Raw genomic sequence first — 26,976 nt, 5'->3', positions numbered from 1 at the left:
TGATACAACCTTGATGGCAGAAAGTGAGGAGGAATTAAAGAACCTTTTATTGAGGGTGAAAGAGGAGAGCGCAAAATATGGTCTGAAGCTCAACATCAAAAAAATGAAGATCATGGCCACTGGTCCCATCACCTCCTGGCAAATAGAAGGGGAAGAAATGGAGGCAGTAAGAGATTTTACTTTCTTGGGCTCCATGATCACTGCAGATGGTGACAGCAGTCACGAAATTAAAAGACGCCTGCTTCTTGGGAGAAAAGCAATGACAAACCTAGACAGCATCCTAAAAAGTAGAGACATCACCTTGCCAACAAAGGTCCGTATAGTAAAAGCTATGGTTTTCCCAGTAGTGATGTATGGAAGTGAGAGCTGGACCATAAAGAAGGCTGATCGCCGAAGAATTGATGCTTTTGAATTAGGGTGCTGGAGAAGACTCTTGAGAGTCCCATGGACTGTAAGAAGATCAAACCTACCCATTCTTAAGGAAATCAGCCCTGAGTGCTCACTGGAAGGACAGATCGTGAAGTTGAGGCTCCAATACTTTGGTTACCTCATGAGAAGAGAAGACTCCCTGGAAAAGACCCTGATGTTGGGAAAGATGGAGGGCACAAGGAGAAGGGGACGACAGAGGATGAGATGCTACCAGCATGAGTCTGTCCAAACTGCGGGAGGCAGTGGAGGACAGAAGTGCCTGGCGTGCTCTGGTCCATGGGGTCACGAAGAGTCGGACACAACTAAATGACTAAACAACAACAACAACAAACTTAATTTTGTAGAAAAGTTGTCTTTTTATTAAAGTGTTACGTCTGATAGTTTTAGGATTAGCCAAACTTTGCATTTATGGAAAAAATGAAGCATTGTTATTTTGCTGTCCATAAAGTTTGGGCTTTGGTTCTTTAATTATTTTAATAGCAATTCTGTAATAATTCAAATAGTCTTTTAGTAGTCAGTAAATGAAGGCCCGTGCAATTTGTGTACTATGTATAAATATGCATAGGCATTGTCAATAACTTTTTAAAAAAGAAACAATGAACTATTGTGTCTTCCAAAATTGTGTTCAAAATAATAGAAAAATTGTTGCAATGCTTAGATTCATATGCAACTTTTAGCAGCTAGACTGGGTAATCTGAGGTAGAGTTGAAAAATAAAAATACTATGTTAGAGGAACAGGCTATACAATAACTGGTAACTTGCTAGTATTTTTTATTTTGCTTCTTTTGGAAGAAATAGAATAATATATTTGGAAAGAAAAATGTGTGCATGAGAGAAACAAAAGACATAGTGCCTGTTCTCTGTCTGTTGGTCAGAAATAATTCATGTGGAGAATACCAGTTTTAGAGAATATTAAGTTAGACATTTCCCCCCTATGCTGCGTTTTGAAAAAAAGGCATTTCAAAAACATTTCCTTTTCCTTTGATTCACTCACAGTGTGGGGACTTGGGACTAGGTTTACTTGCAAGTGGTATCATTTGTGCAAACAATACACTTCACCTAACTTCCGGTGCAGCGCGATCTCGTTGCAAGCGGGGATTTTACCAAGAGGGGAATCCCGGGCTATTTGTGTGGATTAGGGGTGCTACAGGGCGCGGTGGCCCCCAAAATTACCTCTGGTGGGTGTCCAGAAGGGCAGGTTCCCGGCGGGACCAGAAGCGGTAAGCCCGGCCGTCAGGTAGCTTCGGAAGAAGCGAAGAGAACGGCGGAGCGGACTGCGGGTCGAGGGAAGCCATTATCTACCTCCAAATAGCGAAGCCCCGAGCTTGCTGAGGAAGCGCTACGCTCTCAAATTAAAGGAATCCGAGGCTAAGTTAACCATAAATTTGAAACCTTAACAACAAGGAAGCCCTGGAGAGAAAAAGAGAAGCCTGCGGAGTTCAGTGAAAGCCGGAATCAACTTCGACGCAGCGCAACTGGCAGAGCTGGAAAGTGAAAGTGAGTTGCCTTAGCGGATACTACTTCTCTCCCATATAAAACTGGTTAAAAAGTAACTTCAAAAGGTTACATTATATTTGAGATACTATTAGAATAAGGGAGAGCAGAAGAGAACTTGTATAAATTTGAAGTCCCTGGTGGAAAGGAGGGCTCAAACAGAGGGAGGAAACGCTTCTCCATTTTTGCTCACAGGAACAAAAGGCACAGAAACGGAAGAGAAGGTTCCGACGCCATTAAGAACTTAAAAGCTCAGCAAACAGGAATAATATTAAAGAATAAGTACATTTGGGAACAACTTCTGGTTATAGTGAAGTACTGTTATTTTTCTTTTGGATTTGCTCTGTTCTTCTTTATTGAATCCTGGACACAGAAGAGACTAAATTTGTTGGAGATATATATATAGATTGTTATTTCCTTCCCCCCCTCCCCTCAACGGAATATCAATGAAGCTGTGAGACCTCTAGTGGTTGAACGAGGACAACTTATTTGTGATCCTTTCTATCTTTGTTCATTATTGAAGGCTAGCTGCTTCTTCTCATTAACAATTGAAGATTGGCTATAACAGAGGGCTCTGGATACAGACTGGGTATTTAAAGTACTTTGAATAAGAACTGTAATATCTTCTACCACTGTTGAAATTAGATTTCGAACTGCCTTATTACTTTCTCCCTTTTGTTTTGGATGTGTATTACACACATTGTTATTGAATCAGAGGAACTGCATCTCCCTCCTCTTGAAATTGAACCCCACCGAGAAAATACTACCATAAAGTGGAATAGCCTGAGTACAAGCAAGAAGACGGCAGTGGTGGACTCTAAATTGATAGACAGTGATATATGAGATTATTGACTGTATGAGGGTAAAATTGGGAGTTGAAACCTTAAATAACTAGAAGGGTAAATTTGAAATTGAATAATTGGAAAAAGGTTAAATTGGTAAACGTCGAAGGGTTGGTAAGAGGTTGGTGGGATCAAACAGAATAAAATGTCAAATCCATTGAAGAAAGGGGCTGATGGGGGAACACCTGCGGAGAGGAAAGGGTCAAAACAAGAAATAGATTTTAAGGCTGATATATTAAGAATGTTTGCAGAAATTAGACAAAGTGAAAAGAATTTGGAGTCTAAACTAGAGCAGGTAGATAATAAAATTGGGAAAATGGACAAAAAAATTGATGAAACAGTTAATGAACTGAAAGGTCAAATTAAAGAAGTGTTCAGAAGAACACAATCGGTAGAGGAGGGATTGAAGAAGACAAGACTGGAAATGAAAGATATTAAGAGGGAAGAAGAAAAGATAAAAGTAGGGATGATAGAACTAAATAAAGCGCAAGAGGATATTAAGGATTTAATAGCTATGAATGAACTTCGACAGAGGGAAGTGAATTTAAGATTCAGAGCTGTACCAGAGTCACAAGGAGAAAATATTAAGGAGAAATTGATAACAGAATTAGCACAATGGCTGGAATTACCTATAGAGGAAATGGCCAAAACAGTTCAAAATGTATTTAGAATGAGAGTAAAAACAACAAAAGCAAAAAGATTTACAGGAGACTGTTTGATTACATTTAAAGACAGAGAAATGAGAAATATGATTTTACAGAAGAATAGAGAAAAAAGATTGAATATAGATGGGAATTTCATAATTATCTTTAAAGATATACCAATTAGACTACTTAAACGAAGAGACCCCTATAAAGTACTGGTACAGACATTGAAGAGAAACAACATTGAATTCAGATGGGAGTTCCCAGAAGGAATCTCATTCATGTATAGAAGTAAGAGACACAGATTGACAAACCCAGAGGAAACTGGGAAATTTTTGAGAAAGTATAAAGAACTAAGACCAGAAGCAGAAGAAAATAAAGGAGCAGAGGGAGGATCACCAGGAAAACAAAGATCAGAGGAAGAAGAGGGAGAAAACGGAAGGTATACAGAAGAGGAGGAGGAAGAGGAAGAAGAAGAATTAGCTAAATTATAAGAATATAAATTAAATTTATTTAAAACGGCGAAACCATGGCGCTAAAAATTTGGAATTGGAATATTAATGGGATGAATGAAAAAAAGAAAAGGAATAAAATTGAACAGTTTCTAAAAAAGAAAAACTTAGATATCATTTGTTTGCAAGAGACACATGTGGCAAGAAGACATAAAAAAGTATTAATTAATAAAAGACTAGGGAAGGAATTTGTATCTTCGGATAAAGAGAAAAAAAGAGGAGTGGTAATATATATCAAAAATAAAATTGAAGCCCAACAAATTTTTAAAGATGAAGAGGGAAGGATAATCGCGGTTCGAATCAAATGGCAAGGGGAAAATATGATTATAGTCGGGATCTATGCGCCAAATGGCAATAAGACCGATTTTTACAAAACCCTAGAAGAAAAATTATTTGAATACATGGATCAGAAAATTATATTAATGGGCGATATGAACGGAGTAGTCTCACTGGAAATGGATAGACTTAGAGAAGGAACAAGTAAAGAAGGGAAGTTACCCAAATCTTTTTTTTCAATGATAAAAAATTGTAATTTGATGGACATTTGGCGACTTAGACACCCGCTAGACAAACAATTCACTTATTACTCCGAACCGAATCAGTCAATGTCAAGGATAGATCAGATCTGGATTTCGAACGAATTGATCCCAAGAACCCAACAAATAGAAATACAACCGAAAGTAATCTCCGATCACAACCCAATAGAATTTCAATTGAAAGGGTTTGAGGAAAGAACTTTTAGATGGAGACTAAAAGACTATCTTATGGACGATCAGAAAATAGTGGAAAAAGCGCAAAAGAAATTAACAGAATATTTTGTTGATAACGGTAATAAAGGTACAAAGACAAAAGTAGTTTGGGATGCAAGCAAGGCAGTAATGAGGGGGTTCTTCATACAGCAAAACACGATTAAGAATAAAAATAGAGAAAAAGGAAAAGAAGAAATTTTGAAACAAATAATGGATAACGAACAAAAATTAATTAAAAAACCAAATAATTTGAGAATAAAAGAAAATATTAAAGCTTTACAAACCCAATTTGCAGTTATAATAAACAGAGAAGTGGAATGGAATATCAAGAAACTGAGACAAAGGAACTTTGAATTTTCAAATAAATCAGGAAAGTGGCTTGCATGGCAAATTAAGAAAAGAAAGGAACAAAGTACAGTAAATAAAATAGCATTAGATGGAGAAGAGATAACTAATCCGAAGGAGATTAGAAAAGGGTTTCTTGACTACTATAGAAGATTATATAAGAATAAAGAAAGAAACAACTGTAGGAAAATAGAAAGATTTTTGAAAGACAAAAAAGTGCAGAAGATCCCGACAGATAAAAGAGAACAATTGAACACCCCAATTGAAATAGAAGAAATTAAAGAAGCAATAAAAGATTTAAAAAGGGGAAAGGCTCCAGGGCCAGACGGATTCACCGCGTGTTATTATAAAGAATTGAAACTTACTTTGATGACACCACTAAAAGAAGTTATGAATAACATATTAAGGGAAGGAGAAATTCCGGAAACATGGAAAGAGGCATATATTACATTTATTCCTAAACAGGATGCAGACTTAACCCAAGTTAAAAACTATAGGCCGATCTCACTGCTAAATACGGACTATAAAATATTTGCAGGAATTTTGGCAAAGAGGATGAAGAACATATTATTAGAAATTATTCACCAAGATCAGGCAGGCTTTCTTCCAGGCAGGCAGATGAGAGATAATATAAGGAATATAATTAACATCATGGAATATCTGTCTGCCAGGATTGATAAGCAAGCCATAATGATGTTTGTCGATGCGGAGAAGGCATTCGACAATATAGCATGGGACTTTATGTTGAGAAATTTGGAACATATGGAAGTTGGTAAAGAGTTTTTTAATGGAATAAGGGCAATCTACACAGAACAAAAAGCCAAATTGATTATAAATAATGTAGTCACAGAAGAGATAAAAATACAGAAAGGAACGAGGCAGGGATGCCCGCTTTCTCCATTATTATTTATAACAGTGTTAGAAGTGCTTCTGAACTCTATTAGACAAAGTGAGAAAATAAAAGGAGTGACAATCGGTAAAAGAGAATATAAGACTAAAGCATTCGCAGATGATCTGGTAATTATGATTGAAGAGCCAATAAATACAGCAAAAGAGGTAGTGGAAGAAATGGAACAATTTGGAGATGTGGCAGGGTTCAAACTAAACAGGAAAAAAACAAAAATGATTGCGAAAAATATAGATCAAAGTGCAATAGAATTAATACAGCAACAGACACAAATAGAGGTGGCCAAAAAGGTTAAATACCTAGGTATATGGTTAACCGCCAAAAACATAGATCTGTATAGGAACAACTACGAGCCAGTGTGGAATGAAATAAGAAAGGATCTGGAAGTGTGGGGAAGAATGAGATTGTCATTCTGGGGAAGGATCTCTACAATTAAGATGAGCGTGCTACCGAAATTGTTATTTTTATTTCAGACCATCCCCATAATCAAGGGAAACAGGATTTTTAAAGAATGGCAAAGAGCAATATCGAGATATATTTGGCAGGGCAAAAAACCTAGAATTCAATTTAAACTGTTGACAGATATAAGAGAAAGGGGAGGTTTTGCCCTGCCGGATCTGAAACTATATTACGAGGCAGCATGCCTCTGCTGGTTGAAAGAGTGGATCAAATTAGAAAATAAAGAACTTCTTGATTTAGAGGGGTTCGACAACAGATTCGGATGGCATGCCTATCTATGGTATGAAAAAAGGAAAGTTCACAAAGGTTTTGAGAACCACATCTTCCGAGGTCCCCTAATTCAAATATGGGAGAGGTATAAAAACCTATTAGAACCTAGAATTCCACACTGGTTATCTCCTTTAGAAGTTATGGCGGTAAAGAAATTAAATATGAGAGGCAGATGGATAACATACAGTCAATTATTATTTATGGAAGGAGGAAAATGGAAAGTGAAACCATATGAGCAGGTTAAAGAATATGTATATGACTGGCTACACTATTTCCAAATCAATGAAATGTTTAGAAAAGAGTGTAAAGAATATGGGTATGCGGACAAAGAATCTAAATTTCAGAGGGAAATTATAGATAATGATGGAAAAACTTTATCCAAAATGTATAAGTTGTTATTAGAATGGAACTTAAAAGATGAAGAGGTAAAGTCGGTAATGACATACTGGGCCAGAGATATCGGCTATAATATACAATTTGAGGACTGGGAAAAGTTATGGAAAGAGGGGCTAAACTTCACCGCATGTATGCAATTGAAAGAAAACGTTATGAAAATGTTCTTTAGATGGTACATGACACCTACAAAATTATCAAAAATGTACAAGATAAGCAATAAGTGTTGGAAGTGTAAAGATAGAGAGGGCTCTTTCTACCATATGTGGTGGGAATGCAGAAAAGTGAAAGACTTCTGGGAAAAAATATATAATGAACTTAAGAAGATTCTAAAATACACATTTAAAAAGAAACCAGAAGTTTTCTTATTAGGAATATTAGGAAATGAGATAAAAAGAAAAGATCATAAGTTTTTTCAATATGCGGTGACGGCGGCAAGAGTGTTAATAGCTCAGAAGTGGAAGCAACAGGAATTACCGACTGTAGAAGAATGGAGAACAAAACTGTTAGATTATGCTGAGTTGGACAAATTGACAGGAAAGATCAGATATTTAAGAGACCAAAAATTCATCGAGGACTGGGGGAAATTCGCGGAATATCTGGAATGTATAAGTAATGGTCAGATTACGCTAAGGGGATTTAAAGAAGCACTGTGAAAAATTATGGAATATTGGCTAAAGAGAATAAATAGAAAGATATAAAGAATGTCAATACAAAACTAAGAAATGCGTAACATATTTGATAGCTACGAATGATTTACGGAATAACTGAAGGAAGTCTAGAATAAGAGTAAGATGTGAAATAATTGATGAGAATTAATGTATTTATTGTTTTTGATGCAAATTAATAAAAATTATTTCAAAAAAAAAAAAAACAATACACTTCACTTACCTTATCTACATGACAGAATTTCCCCGGGGAACCTGTGGAGATATAGTTCTCTGGTGGGCGAGCTAGAAATTTCTAACAAATTATTTTCACCACCCTCACTAAACCACAATTCCCAGGATTGTTTGGCAGACGCCATGACAGGTAAACTAGTATAAAACTAATAGGTGTTTATTATAATGTAATCTTACATTACATTATAATGTTTTGCTAGTTCATATGTTTAGAATCTTATCAGCTGTAGTTTCTGTCCATGGGACTCTTCCCATATAAAGCTGTAAGAGGTTTGCTTACTTCTGGATATTTGTGATTGCTGAGTTTCTAGTTGGCAGATGCTGTGCCTAATACAGTACTCCTTTTGGTTGATGGTGGTCCTTTTGGAGACAAAACAGCACCATTCCTGCAGAAGAGAGAGGTATCAGCAGGTTTGGGGAGCCCCAAGGTTTGTAGAAGTAAAAAAAGAAAAAAAGTTTAGAAATAAGAGCTGGGCATAATGTCATTTATGTATGTATTCAATACATGTCCACCTTATAAAAAATCCCTGGGTACACATCCTAGAGAAATGTGCTGTCCACACCTATGACCAGCATACCTCTGTTTCTGACTAGAATGACTTGTGGGGGAACAAATTGGCTGTACCAAAACCTCATTTTTGTTTTCAAAATGCAGGGATATTCTAGAGTAGAGTAACATGACTCAGCATGCTTTAGAAAAACCGAAAGGGTGGCATCAGAACTCTTCATGTTGAAAAACCATAACAAAGTAAGGCAGCTTTGGGTTGGAAGTAGACCATTTAAACTAAACTATATTAGCAAGCGTTCTGCAGAATTATTTGGACCCTGTATTGACTTTAAATGTAACTTTTACCACCTAGGCTTATACCTTGCCGAAGCCAGTGACTGAAATAATGCATGATCCTCAAATTTAAATTATTCTGTGTTAAGGTAACATGAATTCAGTTTAAAGAGGCTGGGATTCTTTCAGACAGCTAAATCAAACTCCACTTCCTAAAACTTGAGGCAGTATAGATATGCACTGTAGTTTTTGAAAATCAAAACTTAGAGAAATTTGTAATAATTTCCAGTCTTGCAGCCAGCCCATAAAATCTCTAGTTGCAGCCTAATTTGTTTAGAAGCAGTCCTCACGATATTTCTAAAATGGAGAAAAGGTTGTGTTGGAAAAGATACTGGCTGTATAGTTAAGATGGAAATACACTGGCATCTGGCACTATGATAATCTCATACTCAAATTCTCAAGGATGGAATGTGTATTTTCTTGAACTGAGCCAGAAACTAAGATCAGTTTTGTTTCCATATAAATAGCAGGTGGAAACATGAGTGTAGCCAAGGGGGCAGCTCCCCCTAAATAAGTAAAAATCAATACAAATCAATACAAATCTGAGGTTCTGCCCCCAAAAAACAAAAGCCTGCACCCTAACAAAAATCCTGGCTACACCCATGGATGGAAATGTTAGAAATTTAGCTTTATACTGATGTTAGTTTGGGCCTTGGTTATAGATGTTGCTTTTAATATGTAAATAGGTATTTTTAAAATAGAAGCATAAAGATTGGTGTCCCTATTTTACACTCTTGCAGTGCAATCCTATACATGATTACTCAGAAATAAGTCCCATTGTGCTTAGCGATACTTACTCCTGGATAAGGATGCCTAGGATTGAAGCCTTAGGTTCATGGTAGGGGCTTTCATGAGCCCAGTGTGATTCTTTTTCTTGGAACAGCTGATCCTTGTTCCACATGGCAACTACTTTGGTACCTGGTCTCAGGTTCAAAGCAGTTTGCTATGTAGCATGGGAGCAAGGGAGCTGAGCTGCTGTTCAAAGGTTCAAAGAATTAGTTTAATTGGATCCTGTCATAATTTTATGTGAATTTTTGGTACATTGCAGCAGAATGCAAACACAGCATTTTTCAGATGTAGAATTTGCTTCCAGGAAAATTTCTCTTTTGTGGGTACTTGCACAGCTTCATGTTCTGCATTTTATTCAGTTGAATCAAGCATCACGTATCTCTTGCTATTTCAGGCTGTGGTTTAAGTAGTTTGTGTTGTGCAAGAGAAAATCCCTTACAGGAGGTCAGAGCTTCCTTTTGATGTTTCCTAGTGCCAAAGAGGCAAATTTTTGCTCAGCTTAAAAAGCAACTTGTCCTTTCAGTAGTTGGAGTACTAAAAACATGTTTTTCAAAAAGCTCTTTCTGCGCAGATAGGTCTCCTATGCATGTATATATGACTTAAGGGTGTTTCAAGACATCTGCTTTTCCCAGCTACAGTAGTGATTTGCAGGTAACTGACATTCTGATATGCAAGTATTCACATGCTGGATGACAGCTGTGCCAACCCCTGGGTTGATTACTGCTAGTCAAAAAGTTACTAGCTGGATCAGCACCCATGTCAGGGGACAGCAACCATTGTACTAAAGCTCCTCTGTGTGGTTTTTCCCGTTTTGCTTCCAGGTTTGTGGCTACTGCTGTGGGGAGATCTGACATATGATACCTCAAGGCTACACCCTACAGATTGTTGTACCACCTATGCTACACTGATTACAGGCACTAATTATGGATAATTATGTACAGGCATGTCTGCGTAAATTAATGGTTTTGCAGCACAGGTTGATACAGAAATAAGCTCCACAGAGGTTAAGGCAACCTTCTGCCAGGCAAGTGTGTTTAGGACTGCAGCCATAATTCTGCATATCTTAAATTTTTACTATTTAGGGTTCTGCAGTACAAGCTGCAACTGGTGAGAAAGGTATCCTATGTTGTTGAGTACATGGCACATATTGCTGTTCTACTTGCCTATAACAAGCCCTAACCATCCTTGCTGCTGTAAATCACCAACATAATGTGATGGTTTTAGAGAAACAATGCCAGTGTAATTGTTCTTAGGATATGACAGCTCTTTCCCCCTCTTCAGACATATACATGCACACCCAAATCATCTTGCATTAAAAAAATATTGTTATTATTTATTGCACTTATTAGTTTCTTTTTTTAAAAAAAAGTAACTCAAAGTGATTTACAAAATAGTACAAATATTAGAATCAGTATAAAGCTAAAACAAAATAAAAACATGAAAAACAGGCAGATCTATCACATTCTACCCATAGAAAGAGGCCACAGATATCTACAATTCTTCAAATGAAGGGCCAAAATCCTGGGCAAAAAGAAATGTTCTTGCCTGGTGTCTACAAGTAGATAGTGAAGATACCAGGCATGCTTCTCTGGGGACAGCATTCTATATGTGGGTTGCTACCACTGAAAAGGTCTGTTCTCATGTCGCTACCCTTAGGGCCTCCCTCAGAGGGGATATACAGAGAAGGGCCTCAGATACCAAATTCAGGGTCTAGGTTGCTTCATGTGAGGAGAGGCAGTCCTTGAGAGATGGGAGTCTTGAGCCACAAATGCTCATAGGCTTCATCAAGAGTGTTGGCATATTAGCTTTGATGGCTGCTGCTGTCCTAACTCAGCGGCTGCTAGACAACATTGAGCAGCCTGCTGTACTAGCGTTTGGATCCTGTGTTTTTCTGATGCAATTACAGGCCATTTCTATGTCTGCATCATCTCAAACCTATTGCTGGAGCCATCGTTTTCCATTCAGGCAGAAAATTCACTACACAAATGAGTCAGGGCATAAACATTTAGGATCCAATATACTGTACCGAGTTAGCTGGGAGTAAACCCCATTAAACTGAATGGGATTTAGGTTTGTGTAAACATGTACAGAGTTGTCCTGTAAGTAGGCTAAAGTCAATTGCATTATGCTGTTAGCTTGCTTCATCCTCATGTGTACTACTCACTTGAAACCAGGACCTTATTCCTCGTAGCACATCATAATCCTTTCCAATTGTGAAGTCATAAGTAGAAGATTATGACTTTGAGTGAAGAGCAAGAGTCAGCATTAGAAGCAGATGAAGTCTTAAAGCTACAACAGTCTTACCTGTTGTCATATATTTTTGGTCCACAAAGAAATGGGAAGTCCACACCTGTATAATTTTCTGTGTTACAGTATTTAAGCACGGTACTTTGCCAGTTATTTTCTGAGGGACATCCATTCATTTTTAAAAATGAAAATAGTAAATTGTTAGCCTGGAAACTTGGAGGCTAAATTATTCCTTAAAGATACATCCACACACTTAAATCCCTCTTTGGCACGTATCTCTAAGCACTTTGAGAGCTGCTTAACTTCTTACAGATGCTCTGTCTGATGTTCTATCTCAGGGGTAGGGAACCTCAGGTCCAAATGCCAAATATGGCCATCTACCCCCTCTAGCCCTTCTTTGCACCCTGAGTGAGTGTTTTTGCCTGGCTGGAATAATGCCTTTTGCTTGTCTGGATGTAGGATATAGAGGGGTGTCTGAGTATACTCAGGCTCAACTACTCAGTAGTGACAAGGTATAATTTATATTTGTTGCTGTGCCCATTTTTGCCTACCTACGGCATGTGGCTTTGGAAGGTTGTCTAGAAAGGAATGTTTCCCTTTACTTTTCTTTCCCATTAGGAATTTCCTTACTAACATTCATCCGAGTGAAATGATGCTTAAAAATAAATCAATTACAGTCCTACCTTGGTTGTCAAACGCCTTGGTACTTGTCTGTTTTGGCTCCTGAATGCCGCAAAGTGTTCCAGTTAGCGAACGTTCTTTGGAAGCCAAACGCCCGATGCGGCTTCCATGGCTTCCGATTGAGTGCAGGAAGCTCCTGCAGCCAGTCGGAAGCCGTGCCTTGGTTTTCAGACGTTTTTGGAAGTCAGGTGGACTTCCGGAAAGGATTCTGTTTGACAACCAAAGTACGACTGTACAGGAAAAGAAACAGCATGAAAAGGGGGAAATGAAGGGTTTAATGAGAATACTTGTTAGTAATTTGCCAATATTTAAAATGCTGATAGAACCAATAGTTCTACCTTGTATAAATAATATTTCTGTGACATCAAAGAGCGAAAGAAGCACCACACACCTTATTAACATACTTTCGTGTTTTTTCCGACAGGGTTTTAGACCAAGTCCCCGCCACATTAGAAGACGTGTCGTGCCTCGCCTTGAAGAAACGCAGCCCCTGGTAGAAGTGCATCAGCTGAGTGAGCAGGAAACATCGGTTAAGAAAAGGAAGATCAAGAAAAGCAGCAGAGTCCAGCCAGAATTCTACCATTCTGTTCAGGTCACACCAACTCGAAAGCCAGTAAGTTTTCTTTCTGTTCTCAGTGCAGTGATCTTCAAAATACATTGTCTAGACTGCAGTTAGCCTGGATCTGTCAGATTTAGGCAGTGCAGGAATAAGAAGCCCTAAACCTGATAGCATCTCAGGTCGGATCCTCTCCCCACTAACATGCAGTCTTGGAACCCTACAGCTAAGTCCCTGTGGCAGCAGAGTAGGTCAATGAAAAAGGGGAGGCATCAGTGAGGTGCTTTCCAGTATAAACAGGTGCCCCCAGTCCCCTGTATAAAAGCCAGGCTACCAATATGTGCATGTACGGACATAGGAAGCTGCCTTATATTGAGTCAGACGGTCAGTCCACCTAGCTCTACACTTGCTGAGGGAAGGCAAACCAAAAAAGAGGAGGCATTTTTCAAGAATGATAAAAGTGAAAATAAAACAAAGAGGTCCGGGTTTTTTTTTAGCTCAGCTCTAGACATTACACTGCACTGGATTAGTAGTTTAGTTTCATTTTCAAATTGAGATTATCAATTCAAAATAAAAAAAGATAAACTCTCGAGAAAGAAAGGATGTTTTTATGAAGGCTTGTAAAGAGCCACTCACCTCCTTACCTGCTGTGAATAGGATCTGCTAGACTAGTTAAGTCTCCTGTTCCCCACAGTGGCAAGCCAGCTAGATGCTCTATTTTGTTTCTTATCCATTTTTCAATGTCCCTTTAAAAAATTCTGTTCTCATCCCACTGGCCTCTGCTGGGGATAAAGAAACCCTGACCTTGCGTGGAAAGAACTATTGATTAGCTACCCCTGATTGCCAGCACAAGGAGCAAAGTAAACTGAGATGTCGAATGAAGGGTCTAACAATATGAAACCTGCGCAAATAGCTTTCATGCGCTATAGACAAGGGTCAGCTGAGTCACTCCACTGCCGCACAGCTTGTGACTGAAGGGGCACAACAGTGAAATGAAACAGGCAGGTGGTAATCTTATTGTGTACGTCAGTGCTTTTTAGTCATCCTTCCTTGACACTTTACGTAAAACATGCTGTTAAGACCTGGTTTATGAGAGCAGGGTCCTTGGACGTTGTCAAATCCCTCAAATTATATTTTCGTGTGTGGGACTGCTGTGGCAACCACCAATTTTTTTAATATCGTAAACTCCTTTAAGTTGTGCCAGAATCTTGCTTCCTAAATTCCATGTGTCAAAACCTCGCTTCCTGAAGGCCACACATTGTGCATGTGGTATAAGAAATATATAAAAAAAGCTTGAGATTCAGTCTGAATTTTCATTCCTTTTATTTTAATTTAGTACTCCTTTTGGGGGGGGTAGTTTTTAAAAATGTAGGATTTAGAAACTCCTTTACTTTATAACACCTATATGGAAACCAACATCTAGCTAAATTTGCTGTTTTACAAGAACAAATCAGTTATCCCTTGTCTCCCCACCACACACCTATCCTTATAGCAACATTTATGTAGGTTGCAATCCAAACCCCTTTTGCACTAGGTTGTGGAGAGGGGAGTTGGACTGGGTGGCGATGTCCTTTCACCCAGCCCTCTCAGCCACTGCCAGCAAAGAGCTCTCCATTCTGTCTGCAGAATGTGTGTGCAGGTTGTGAAATATGCAGGTGGTAGTGCTCCTGTTGTGATCAGGCCATGATCTTCTGGTGGCTCCCAGAAGAGTTTAGATTTGATATCCCGCTTTATCACTACTCGAAGGAGTCTCAAAGCGGCTAACACTCTCCTTTCCCTTCCTCCCCCACAACAAACACTCTGTGAGGTGAGTGGGACTGAGAGACTTCAGAGAAGTGTGACTAGCCCAAGGTCACCCAGCAGCTGCATGTGGAGGAGCGGGGAAACGAACCCGGTTCACCAGGTTACGAGTCTACCGCTTTTAACCACTACACCACACACCAGACCACCAGTTGAAGACCAGTGGTGTAGGCAGTGCTGAGCCAGATTGACTGTTGGTCTGACTTTATATAAGGGAACTCCCTCTGTTCCTCCATGAGTAGCAGATACTTTTCAGTAGTGTAGGAACAAGAGAGTACAAAAATCAAATATCAGCTAAGCGCCTACTGTTATTATGATTCTTCATCACATACTCAACAAGTCTTTGTCTGATAAACGCAAAAAGCTTGGAGCTCAGTCACAGATGTTTCCCTTTCCTACATAACTCCTTGAAGTAATGGGTGGATAGTATAATATTCTATTATGTCACGTAAACTGTTTCTATCAAAACAGGAAGAGGAACCCTTTATATTTAGTCACTATATACAGTAACCATGCGTATAAACGATTTTACAGACAAAAATACTCTAGGGCCTAATTGTTGGAAATGTTCTTTCTCAGTGTTGAACTTTGAACTACTATTATTCAACAAATGGAAATGCTTTCAGGACTAATTTCATATTTTGTAACAATTTTTCACCACAATTGTAAAAGTGGTGGTGGTGGGGAAATCAAGATTGAAACAGTTTTCAGGAAAGTCTTTAGCATGTACTTTGGAGTATTGAGTAATGAAAATGATGTTACTAAAAAACAGTAAATGATAAATACATTTTGCTTCCTGAAACATTCAATTATAGAACCCCACCTAATAAATATTTATTTTTAGGAGAATGGAGAATAACTGGGGAAACTCAATTTATTTGTTTCCCTCCTGTATTCAAAATAAGAGGTTATGAGAAGGTTTGCTTCATATACAGTTAGGAAGACACTTTCAGATATCTCTTTCTTTATACTTGGAAATATCACTGATGTAGACATTAGATTACTTATTAACTTCTGAAAACCTGGATGATCCCTGAACTTCTTTTTTTCTGAAATCAAACTAGTTCAACTTAGTAACAAAACAGGAAAACAAATAACAGTGATTCCACTGGAAATCAGTGGTTGTCATGCTACCTGGTTTTTGTCTTCTGGGTTTCTGGGGGTTTTCCTGTTGTTATTCTGTCTCTCACAGCTACAATAAACCTACCATTACAATTATGGACTGGTCATTTCTTCGTCAGAGAGCAAACAGGCAAATTTAGCAGGGGATCAAATACTTCCCCCCCACTGTATTTAAATGTAAGGGACATTCAGTGATAGTTATTAAAAATATAACATGAGAGATACTACACTTACTTCCTTAACTGGGGTGCTAACTCTTTTTAGATGAAGAATTATGGAATGAGCTGGACCAGCTATTTGCATAACGATCCAATAAATAAATATTCAATGAAAAGTATATTATGCAGACATGACTCTGGGCTTCTGTAGCTTAACAGCTGTTTTACTATAGTCTTTTATTTCTCTGTTCAGCTTTCTAGCCACCAGAGGATGTTGTTTGTACTAAAGAATAAATAGCTGAGGTCAGATATATCCAGTAGAGGGAAGTGGTACACCAGCTACTGCAATATACTATCAGTTCTGTTCATTCCTGGATTTCTTTAATCTTTTCATGTATTCCTCTTGTCTGAATGATTTATTGCTGAGTCTGAAAATAAGCCCCGTGGTGCCATGATCAAAGCTGTGATGCTATCTTTATTTTGCCTTGAAATGATGAAAATGTACAATATTATGATTAGGGAATGGAAATGAATATTTAAGATTAGTATAGGAAATAAGTGACATTTACAGCTGAGCCCTTAAAATCCTAAACCTAATACACAAACACACATACATGCGTGCCAAAACTCAGCTGAAAATGTTTAATAAATTTGACAATGAAATAGAAAGGAATATGCAGAGGGAAAGAACTGCAAAAAGAAAACATCTACACAATGTCTACCAAGATGATAAGGTATTTTATTTTAACAATCCATATAATTAAAAAAAGGATAGTGGAACTATATACAGTGCAATAGTCTTAATAGTCTATAAATACCAGGAATATTTATAAAAATACAAATTTGTTACTATCATTATTATAGCATTAATAGCTTCTAAAAATAACATGGATCCTCCCATGCTGTGGTTTCTCCCACCATGTTTTCTATTTCATTTCAGAGGAAAAGGTTATTGGTAGAGGCTCTCCAGTTTGTTTTTAGGAACATCAAACTAAATCTATTAATGGGTTTCTATGGAGCCATCTCAATATAACTTGCCTTTCCCCTCCCTTCCCTAGAGGTTGTTTGGCAGACAAGTTCCTTTAGTTTCCTTGCATATGAGCCAGGAGAGGAAATTCCTAAGTCATCTAATTCCTATGTTACATTTTGAATACTGAAACCCCATGCAAGATGGCCCAATAGTATCACAGAATAAAGCATAAATTCCATTTATTTCTTGTACGGCATTTAATGACTACTAAGACTATTACTACTTCTGATTTATTTATTTAATTTTAAGTGTGGGAGACACACCTGTGGCCGTCAGTATGTTGTTGGACCACATCTACTGTCATCTCTGACTTGGCAATGCTAGCTGGGGCTGTTGGGAACGGAACTGGAGTCCAATATCATCTAGAGGGTCACTGGTTCCTCACTCAATATTACAATTTTCTACAGCCCATGATGCAGTCATAACAGATTATAAATGCAGCTTACTAAATTTAAAACAATAAAATCCCATAAAGCCACTGCTGAAACTAATTTAAAAAAAGAGAGAGTAACTTTGTTCATCAAAAGCCTGGCCAAGCAAAACTGTCATAAATTGACCTCTAATGTGTGGGTGTCGAACAAATATTTCTAGATTGCATGTTCTGTTTTGTGATTAGGGCATGATTATGGAAAAAGGCCTTAGCTCTAGTTTTCAGCCACCGAACATTTGAAAGCAGATCTTCTGAAGACAATAATAATAATTTTATTATTTATATCCCACCCATCTGGCTGGGTTTTCCCAGCCACTCTGGGCGGCTTCCGGTACCTTTCAAACATAATAAAACGTCAAACATTAAAACTACCTGATACAGGGCTGCCTTCAGATGTCTTCTAAAAGTTGTGTAGTTCTTTATCTCCTTGACATCTGATGGGGAGGGTGTTCCACAGGGAGGACACCACTGCCAAGAAGGCCCTCTGCCTGGTTCCCTATAACTTCACTTCTTACAGTGACAAATTCTCCAAGTGTCCCTGTTTTCCCGGGACATCCCTGATTTAGAGGAGCTGTCCCGGTTTCTGATTCGATCTCAAAATGTCCTGCTTTTCCTTAGGATGTCCCTATTTTCATTGGAGAAATGTTGGAGGGTATGGAGTTATTTGACTCCTGAGCTGTCTGAAGGCAATCCTGTATATGGAAGGGTTGCTTTTTAAAAATGTTTAATGTTTTATGATGTTTATATATATTTGTTGGAAGCTGCCCAGAGTGGCTGGAACAACCCAGTAAGATGTGTGGGGTATAAATTGCAAAATCATCATTATGGAATGTGATGTCCCTATTTTCATCAGAGAAATATTGGAGGGCATGCAGTAAGGGAACCACCAGAAGACCCTAGGAGGAAGACCTCAGTGTTTGGGCTGAACAATGGGGGTGGAGATACTCCTTCATGTATACTGGGCTGAGGGCCTTTAGGGCTTTAAAGATCAGTACCAACACTTTGAATTGTGCTCAGAAACGTACTGGAAGCCAATGTAGATCTTTCAGGACCAGTGTTATATGGTCTCGGCAGCCACTCCCAGTCACCAGACTAGCTGCCTCATTGTGGATTAGTTCTAGTTTCCAAGTCACCTTCAAAGGTAGCCCCACGTAGAGCGTGTTGCATGTAGATTAGTCCAAGCAGGAGATAACCAGAGCATGCACCACTCAGGTGAGATAGTCTGCAGGCAAGTATGGCCTCATCTGGCATACCAGATGGACCTGGTAGACGGCATCCTAGCACACAGAATTGACCTGTGCCTCCATGGACAGCTGTGAGTCCAAAATGACTCCCAGGCTGCGCACCTGGTCCTTCAGGGGCACAGTTACACATTCAGGACCAGGGGGTCCCCCCACATGCTCACCCCACCCCCAGTCCCCCCAAAACAGTACTTCTGTCTCATTAGGATTAAACCTCAATTCATTAGTCACCAACCATCCTCCAACCGCCTCCAGGCACTCACACAGGACATTCACTGCCTTCACTGGTTCTGATTTAAATGAAAGGTAGAGCTAGGTATAATACGAGAGAAGGTGAACCTGTATGGTAAATATTGTTTTAGCCCTTTTAATTGGCTTTACTGCACTGTATAATTTCTGTTGTGGCTTCCTATTAGGTCATCATTTTATGATGATGTCAGGGTAAGCCGTCATGCTGCAAAAGCTGTTTGAAAGGGGAAATACATAGATGTGATAGACATTTTCTAGCCATTTAAGAAATGGCTGCAATTTAGAGAATTTATATTGCAAACCATACTGGGAAGAACAACACAGGGTCAGTAATCATACATCTCAAGCTTGGTACTTCTAAGATGACACAGCAGCTGCCGCCAAGATGACACAGCACAGGGGACCTGGAAGTAGCCTCTCTTTGATCAGCATATGTAGGCATTGTTTGCTGATCAGGTGACAAACACATATCAGCGCCTCACAGTCACTTGTTTTGAAACTGATCCCCAAATAAAAAAATTCAGTTTGTCTCTCAACCTTGTGTTTCAAGAGGGCTGAGGAGGCCAGTATATCTCCCCCCCCCCATTTCCCCAGTTCTTTGTGCCTGCACTGCATCATTTCTTGTTTACATTCCTGGCTGGCTGGTTTGGAGCCCATGGGCAGCTGCTGCTACCTGCTCTGTGGCGACTGGAAAGTCTCTCGTCCAGCCTTTAAGGACAGTGTGTTTACTGAAGCGGCCTCTCGCCCAGTGAGCTTGTGCAACCCGCCCTTTGTGCTTTCCCTTGAGGAAAAGAGCAAATCTACATTTCCTGTCTCCCAAAGTCAGCGCGCTTTAGGAAGCCGGGAGCCCTCCAAACAAAACTGGGGAGCTCCGGAAAGAAGTTGATCCACCACACAAGGAAGGAAGAAGGAAAAAGAAAGAGAGACTTACCAGGGCGTGGTTTCAGGAATATGAGCGCAACAGCAAAGCCCCAGCATCCTGGGCTTGCGATGGGGGTTGAATTTTCCTCACCCCACATTAATGATTGAACTAGCAGCCTAGGGGTGGTACATCTTTTCTTTTGCCGGGCGGGGGAGCCAAATGCTATTGATTTGTAGCCGGGAAGCGTGCTCTTTTTTTCAAAATCCATCTCTTCCCTGCTCCCCCCTCCTTTCTGGCTTTATTGTTGGGCAACTCCAGAGGAGCATTGTAAGCTGGTTGCCAGAACGCCAGGCCACTCATCTCCCTGCCTAAATCTTCCCACATATGGGTTTTCACTAAGCCACCTCTCCAGATCTACCTGTGTATTGCCGCTGTCTGTGAGATTTAAATACACGAGCAGCAATATAGACAACAATGGTGAGCAATCTATTCATTCGTGTATTAAAAATATAGATGTATCGACTGATCGGTGGGGTGGGAGGGAGGGAGGGAGGGTTCAGTTCCGTCTGTTTCTGACTGATTTTCCTAGAGGGCGATCTAAACAGCAAAAGGATGTATTGCTTTATTTTGAGAGCAAAAATTGATTCTCTAGTCTCAGGTTTTTATTTTGCTTTTAATCTTCTTTCCCCCACCCTTCTCTAGAGCTCAGGAAACGCTTCCTACAGATGCTCCATGTCATCCTCTGCGGATTTTTCAGACGATGATGATTTCAGCCAGAAATCTGGTTCCCTGTCCCCGGCTCCGGGTGACACCCTGCCTTGGAACCTACCTAAACATGAGAGATCCAAGAGGAAAATTCAAGGAGGCTCTGTGTTGGATCCAGCTGAGAGAGCTGTGCTCAGAATCGCTGGTAAGACCAGGATGGAAATACATGGGAGATGGAGGGGGGGAGAGGGAAGGAGGGGGGGAGAGAGAGACTTGCATAGTACAGTAACTGTGCTCACGTGTCCATATTATTGTGGGTTTATTTGTGCATTACAGAGAGTATAAACTGAGAGCTTTGTTTATTGCTTCTGTTATTTGCGTTTTTAAAAACACACACACAAAACTCATGGTCCTCCATGCTGTATTTTCTAGTGTTGGTAGTGACTAAGCTATTTGGCCTTGTATTTTTTTCTGGCTGGGTGGATTACTGCATGTGTATGGAAGAAAATGCAGCTGCAATACGTGCAGGTGCGGGTGTTAAAATTGCATTGGAGGGTTGCGTAAGAGTGAAGAATATGACCATTTTGTATGGAGTGTGTAGCATAGCAAGGCTGCTGGTGAGATACAGGAACTTGAAGCATGCTTTAGGAAGGGTACCATCCTCTGTACCCAGCAGTAAATGCAGACTTACTTCTGAGTAAACTTACAGAGGGCTGGTTTACAGTGTACTTCCAGGTTTGTTTGTTTGTTTGTTTTTATAATGGGTGGGTTTGCTTGAAAGTTGCTGAACTGATGTGGGATCACCAGAAGTCGGGTTTCTCTGGCTGGTCTTGTTGTGTTTGACGCTAGCAGGGGTCACCGGGCTCCTGAATAATATAGGAGAGGCCCTGCTGGATGCTCTGTATAAGACAGAAGAGCATTTGATCTTCATTGGTTTTGAAATAGGTCAGGGAGTTTGCTTGGCCAACCCGGCTGCAAATTGAGAAGGAAGAGTAATATGATCCGGGAGAGAAAACGCGGTGCTTGTTGTGTCCGTGTTATTCGTAAAACCTCTCACAGGAATGAAAGCACGCAGCTCGTGCATGCAGATACAGAGCAGTTGTTTTGCAAAGACAAATCTACTTTGCAGCACTCGCTAATGGGGTGCGCTGGGAAAAGCTTGGTGGAAGGGGCCACTTCAGACTGACTATTTTATTTATCAGAAAAGGGGGGGACCGGGCTCACACCAATGTGGAAGCCCCACCCGGGAAGTTCTGCTGTCAAATCCCGAGATTTATGGGTGGCCTGAGACTGTCTGTGGCGTGAACAAAATGCACTTTGCACATGCACACGCGTCCTCCCACAGTCTAGGGCTGAGCTTTGGGAAACGCTTCCGGCGCTTGCCACGATGACTGGACGAAGCCGGCGGGGACGCGGTGGCGCTTTTTGGAGCCCTCCCTCCTCGCTGCTCCTGTCTTGGCGATCGCGGGAGCCGGGTTTTCGCCCGAGAGTTGTGCGCCTCTGCTGTTTGTGTTCTTGCGTGTTTGGTGCCTGGTTGCAGCTGGCGCTAAGGAAATCGCCGCATGATACAGATCGAATCCTATTCCCATAGCAATCGAGGCGAACCCTTCCCCATTAGAATCATAGCATCATAGAGTTGGAAGAGACCACAAGGGCCATCGAGTCCAAGGGCCATTAGATTCTCAGTAACACCGTGCGGGGCGCAGAGGGTATGATGGTTCAGAATGACAACGGGGAGCAGAACCCGAGACCGGCCGCGCCACGCGCCCCGGGTCGGAAGTGATTGCGCCGTTTCCTCCCGTTCAGCTCCCCCCCCTTTTTTTTTTTTGCTGCATGTCGCCTGTTTTGGTGTTGGGTGAGACGGGGTGGGGGCATGGAAAAGCCCCACTTGCTTCATCTCTAAGACACTACTCAGAGAGAGAGGGAGGGTGTGGGGCGAGGCAGGAAGGACCCATCCCGGTCTGCTGCGAGGCCGGAATGAAAAGGCTGGGTCGGCGAGCAAGCGGAGCGGGGAACAAAACACACACATACATCTATACATGCCTGGCGCGCACGCGCAGCGATGGCTGCCGGCGGCAACAAAAACAGGGTGACCAGCGGTGACACCTGCAGCGACGGAGCGCCGCCCCTTGGCCTCTCGCCACCCCCCAGCTCTGGCGCAGTTGACTCTTGTTGCCCTTCGCCAGGCAGCCGAAAGCGCGCCGAAGGGGAGGAGGAATGGGGCACCGGTGGTGGCCACGCCATTCCTGCTGAGGAGCCTTCTTTCTGGGATGGGGAGGAATAGGGGGAGCGGTGGGGCTCTGCGTCGCCGCCACCCCCGGCCCTTCCTTGGGAAGCCAAGAGCTATTCCTAGCGGCAATGGCAACGTGCAATGCGCGTCTGCAGAGCGGGAAGGAGAGGGCGGCGCTGTGAGTGGGGAGGAGGAGGAGGCTCTCCTCTCGCAGGTGATCCCGCTGCTGCAATGAGGCTGTCTGGGCTCGGAAAGCGCCGACTGGCCGGCGATGTGGGCGAAAGCCCCTTGAGACAGAACCGCGGCCAAGCCAGCCCCCTTGCTTTATAGTGCAGACAAAGCCGAGCAGGGAGTGGGGAGCGCAGCCAGGAAAGGCTATTCAGGAAGGTCACCAGACCAAGTGTTGGGGCGGAAGCCTCTCCTCCAACAAGGAGACAACCTCCAGAGCGGGAGCAGCCGCGTTGTAAGGGCCCGTTGTTGCTGCAGAAGCAGCAACAACAAAGGGACTTGTGGCACCTTGAAAAGTCAGATTTCGTGGGCTGAAAGCCCGGTCCAGAAGGGGAACAGAGAGTACTGTACCTCCTTCCCACTCCCCTCCTTCCAATGAAGTTGTAGCCTTTGAAAATGAGAGAGGGGGCGCGATTTCGAAAGCGCGGCCTGTCTAAAATGTGTGGGGCAGTTTATTGGGGGTGGGGGAGAAGAAGAAGGGTAAATGGTGAAGGGGCTACTTTACAAAAGCCCCCCCCCAGCCAAGAACCTGGAGCCAAATACTTGAAGCGCATGGAGAGAGGGAGCAACGCAGGTTAATAAAGCTCACCAACACAGCCACGAGCTAGCTGGGAACCGCTAGCTTGCAGCCCTGCATAACACGATGAAGCCGGGTCGATAGCGATTGTAGTATTTCCCGTGAGTTTCCACTCCAGACCAGCAGAAACTCTCGAAACATAAGTATCGCAGCGAAGGGCTGGAGCTGATTTCAGTAGTGATTTTTGATAGGACTTACTATAAAGGGGGACTTCAAAGGGAGAGCTCCGCAAAGCCCCTTACTTTTTAAAAGGTTAAATCGATCTTGCACACACTGACTTGACAGCAAGCCCCATTGAACTCAATGGCACTTACTTCTGAGTAGGCACGCGTATGGTGGCACTGTGATTTCCCCCGCCCCCAGGAAAAGAGTGTGTTCCCGGCAGTTGAGGTAGACAAACGATTTACAGCGCAACTCTACGCGTCGTTTGCTCAGAAATGCAATGCTCCCGGTTGGCTCGCTCTCCGTTGGGTGCATAGGATTGCCTGAAAAAAGCAGGAGGGAAGGAGGCGAAAAGGTCCCGCGACTGAAAGGAGAATTTGGGAAGCGGGTGGGCGCGAAGACCCAGGAGCCCGTCCTAAGGGAGGGGAGGAAAGAAAAGCAGCCGGCGCCGGAGGTCACCTCCAGGGCCGGGTCTGTGGCATCCATGCCTCTCCTCCTTCCTCCGGTTCTCTTTCTCCGGCTGCTAGCTGGGAGCGCAGAGATTTGCTGCTAATGAAATCCGAGAGGGAGGAAGCCCTTTCTATTGGAGGGACACACGTGCTCCCACACCGCTCGGGGAGGGGGCATGGGCGTTTCCTCGGACAGCTTGCACGGCAACAGCCCCCTCCCTCCCTCCAGCCTTTTTGTGCCGCTCCCCAAGGCTGCCTCGCTGCCCGGCTCCTTGGAGGGAACTGATCAAGGCAGTGTCAAAAACTTCAACCATGGCTGGTTATCTCTCCCCTGCTGCTCACTTCTATACGGAGGAACAGGAGTACCTGCAGGCTTATGAAGATGTGCTGGAGAGATACAAAGGTACAGTGAAGCTTAAGTTGTGCCCCGGGGTAACCCGGCAGAGGGATTTACCGGTTGCAGTGCTGATGATCTGGAGCTTTGCCTTAAAATAGCTACTGGTGGCTGCGGTGGAACAGGTGGCAGAATCAGGTCCCTAAGACGTTTGGCTATTCAAGCCCATTAAATGGGGCTGTTAAAAGACAGTATGCTGACAGGGGAGGGTATAGGAACGCATTGAAGTCCGTTGTATCATGGGGGGGGGGCACTTATCCTGAAGCAAGGCTTTCTTTCTCTCCCTCCCGTTAAAGCGCTTTCCTCTCTGGGTGTGAGAATGCTGCTGATACCTCAATGAGATTACTGTATTCTAAGACCCTGCTGCCTGATGTTTTTGTGTAGGGCAAGATGTTTCACTCTTCATTTTGTGGCATAGGGCTACATTCTGGATCGCTAAGAAACGACAGCAAAATATGGCTTGGAATATTTTGTTTCAAATAGCAGCTCAAAAATAAAAAAGACGCATCAAAACTATTTCCTTTGCAGTATATATCTGTGCTGAGAATTCCACCCTGTTCCGTCTCTGTGTCAACTGCTGTTAGGAGGATGACTTTGCATCTAGGCTAGGAGAACAGTATGAGGCCTTTACCTCTATTTACTCAATGGAGACAGAAGTTTCTAGCCTCCATAAAATCCCAGTGGCTTCTTGTATCACATTAAAAATAAGTTTTATTATTATCTTATCATGGGTGATATGGAAATGTACCTAAATCAGATTAGGCATCCATTTGGAATAAGGATTTCTTCATAGTAATGACTACAGCAGTTAGTAACTATTGAATGTATTTGTAGCTATAGCTTGGTTTTTACTGTGAAATCCAACATTTTGGCCACTAAATATATGTTGCATGTTTGCCACTTACTGTTGTTTGAGGAACAAGAGGATGTTATGAATTAGTGTTGGTCTTATTTGCATAATTATTTGATTTAAATATTTGAAGTGATAACATGTCCCAGAGTTGACAAGGTTTTAGCTGATCTGTACCTGGGTTTTAATGGGGATGGCATAGTTACAATTCTTTTTATTTAATAATCTCATTCATTTCCACCTTTGGCGTTACAGAAAAATACCTTGCAATGTGATGTTGCAGATTCTGTCTTATCCAGTTATTGTAGCTTGCACTGAATCTGCCTTGCTTATAATTTATGTATCATTAAAAGGAATTTAATGATTCTTTTGTGTCAATAGCCAATTGCATAAGTGCAGCTATAGAGCATGTGCAATGTCCAGCAGTTAAAAAGCATTAGGCAACTATTAGCTGAGAACTGGTAGGCTGCCTTAAAGATGCTTATAGAAAGGAAGAAGAACAATTCTATTGTTGTGGCACTTCATTACAAGTACTTTTAAAATAAAATTATTGGCTATTTTTAAGACTGCTGGGATGAAGCTTTAAATCAAACCCGCTCTGCATTACCTATGTCTTCTAAACTTACACTACTACGCTTGCTTATTTTTTAAGGTTTCCTTCCAACTCCAACCAATTTTCAGTAATGCCCAAATTCATAAAAATACTCCATGCCTGACCTCTTTTCAGTTATTCTAATTTTTCTAGGTTTATGTTTTTAGGACCTGTGTTGACAGGATTGACACCCTGTGTAGTCTAACCATGTTCATTTGCATGTTTACTCAGAAGTAAGGATTCATTGTTTTCAATGAGACCTGTTGCCAGATAAATTTGTATAGGATTCCAGTCTTGGTTGTATAATCCTAGTCCTATGGAAATGTGGAGTAGCCTTTAAACCCTCCAGTCTTGGAAAGCTTGAAACTGAGACTTGAACATACGCCAAGACAGCATAGTGGACACAAGCTCTTGGCACATATCCACTGCATGTCTAGAAATGCACCTTTTTTCTTCATGTTTACTATGAGAAACATTGCTGGAGCTTGCTGGTCCTGATGCAGCTGTAGTCATAGCAAACCAGTCACGCTGTAACCCTGCTTTGCTGACCCTAAATACACATTATAATTAATATCAAAAGGCACATCCAACCAGTTCAATAGGAACTGGGTGAGTATTACAGTGTAGTTGGTTATATGTACCCCAATGCACAGTCACACTGGATTTGGTGGTCTGGGCTCCAGATGTCCACTTGCACTGGGTCCAACCTAGTGTACCCAGTCTGTACACTGTGAAGTTGCTCTTAGATTTGAAAATTACCTGCTTTTATTTATCTGGATGTGCTCTGAAGATGTTGGGATGTCCAGGGGGTACTTGGACTAGGTGCATTAAGTCTGA

At 41.5% G+C, this 26,976-nt stretch overlaps 1 protein-coding gene and 1 long non-coding RNA gene across 40 annotated transcripts in view; one reads left to right on the top strand and one right to left on the bottom strand.

Moving 5' to 3' along the window:
• DST (dystonin) overlaps positions 1–26,976 on the top strand; it is a 304,267-nt gene that overhangs the window by 15,832 nt on the left and 261,459 nt on the right. For 30 of the 38 annotated variants that reach the window (XM_053381110.1, XM_053381108.1, XM_053381102.1 and 27 more), the window contains exons 3-4: positions 12,929–13,117; positions 20,655–20,862. In XM_053381110.1, the coding sequence (XP_053237085.1) occupies positions 12,929–13,117; positions 20,655–20,862 (397 nt within the window). Of the gene's footprint in view, positions 1–12,928; positions 13,118–20,321; positions 20,430–20,654; positions 20,863–24,003; positions 24,707–26,976 lie in introns of those variants that run through there. The other 8 variants (XM_053381127.1, XM_053381118.1, XM_053381132.1 and 5 more) reach the window with 6 other exon arrangements.
• Positions 769–26,976, bottom strand: LOC128410220 (uncharacterized). Of its 2 annotated transcripts, XR_008329418.1 has the most exons (4): positions 26,899–26,976; positions 12,896–13,012; positions 7,932–8,332; positions 769–1,488 (listed from the first exon to the last, which is right to left on the bottom strand). It is a non-coding gene; the product is annotated as an uncharacterized LOC128410220 (long non-coding RNA). The 2 variants fall into 2 exon arrangements; XR_008329417.1 differs by lacking the exons at positions 12,896–13,012; positions 26,899–26,976 and adding an exon at positions 20,022–20,118.

The sequence above is a fragment of the Podarcis raffonei genome, chromosome 3 (genome assembly GCF_027172205.1).
Source record: "Podarcis raffonei isolate rPodRaf1 chromosome 3, rPodRaf1.pri, whole genome shotgun sequence".
In the NCBI taxonomy this organism is placed as follows: Eukaryota; Metazoa; Chordata; class Lepidosauria; order Squamata; family Lacertidae; genus Podarcis; species Podarcis raffonei.
Note: the sequence above shows the minus strand (reverse complement) of the source record. Positions and strands in the feature narration are given on the sequence as shown.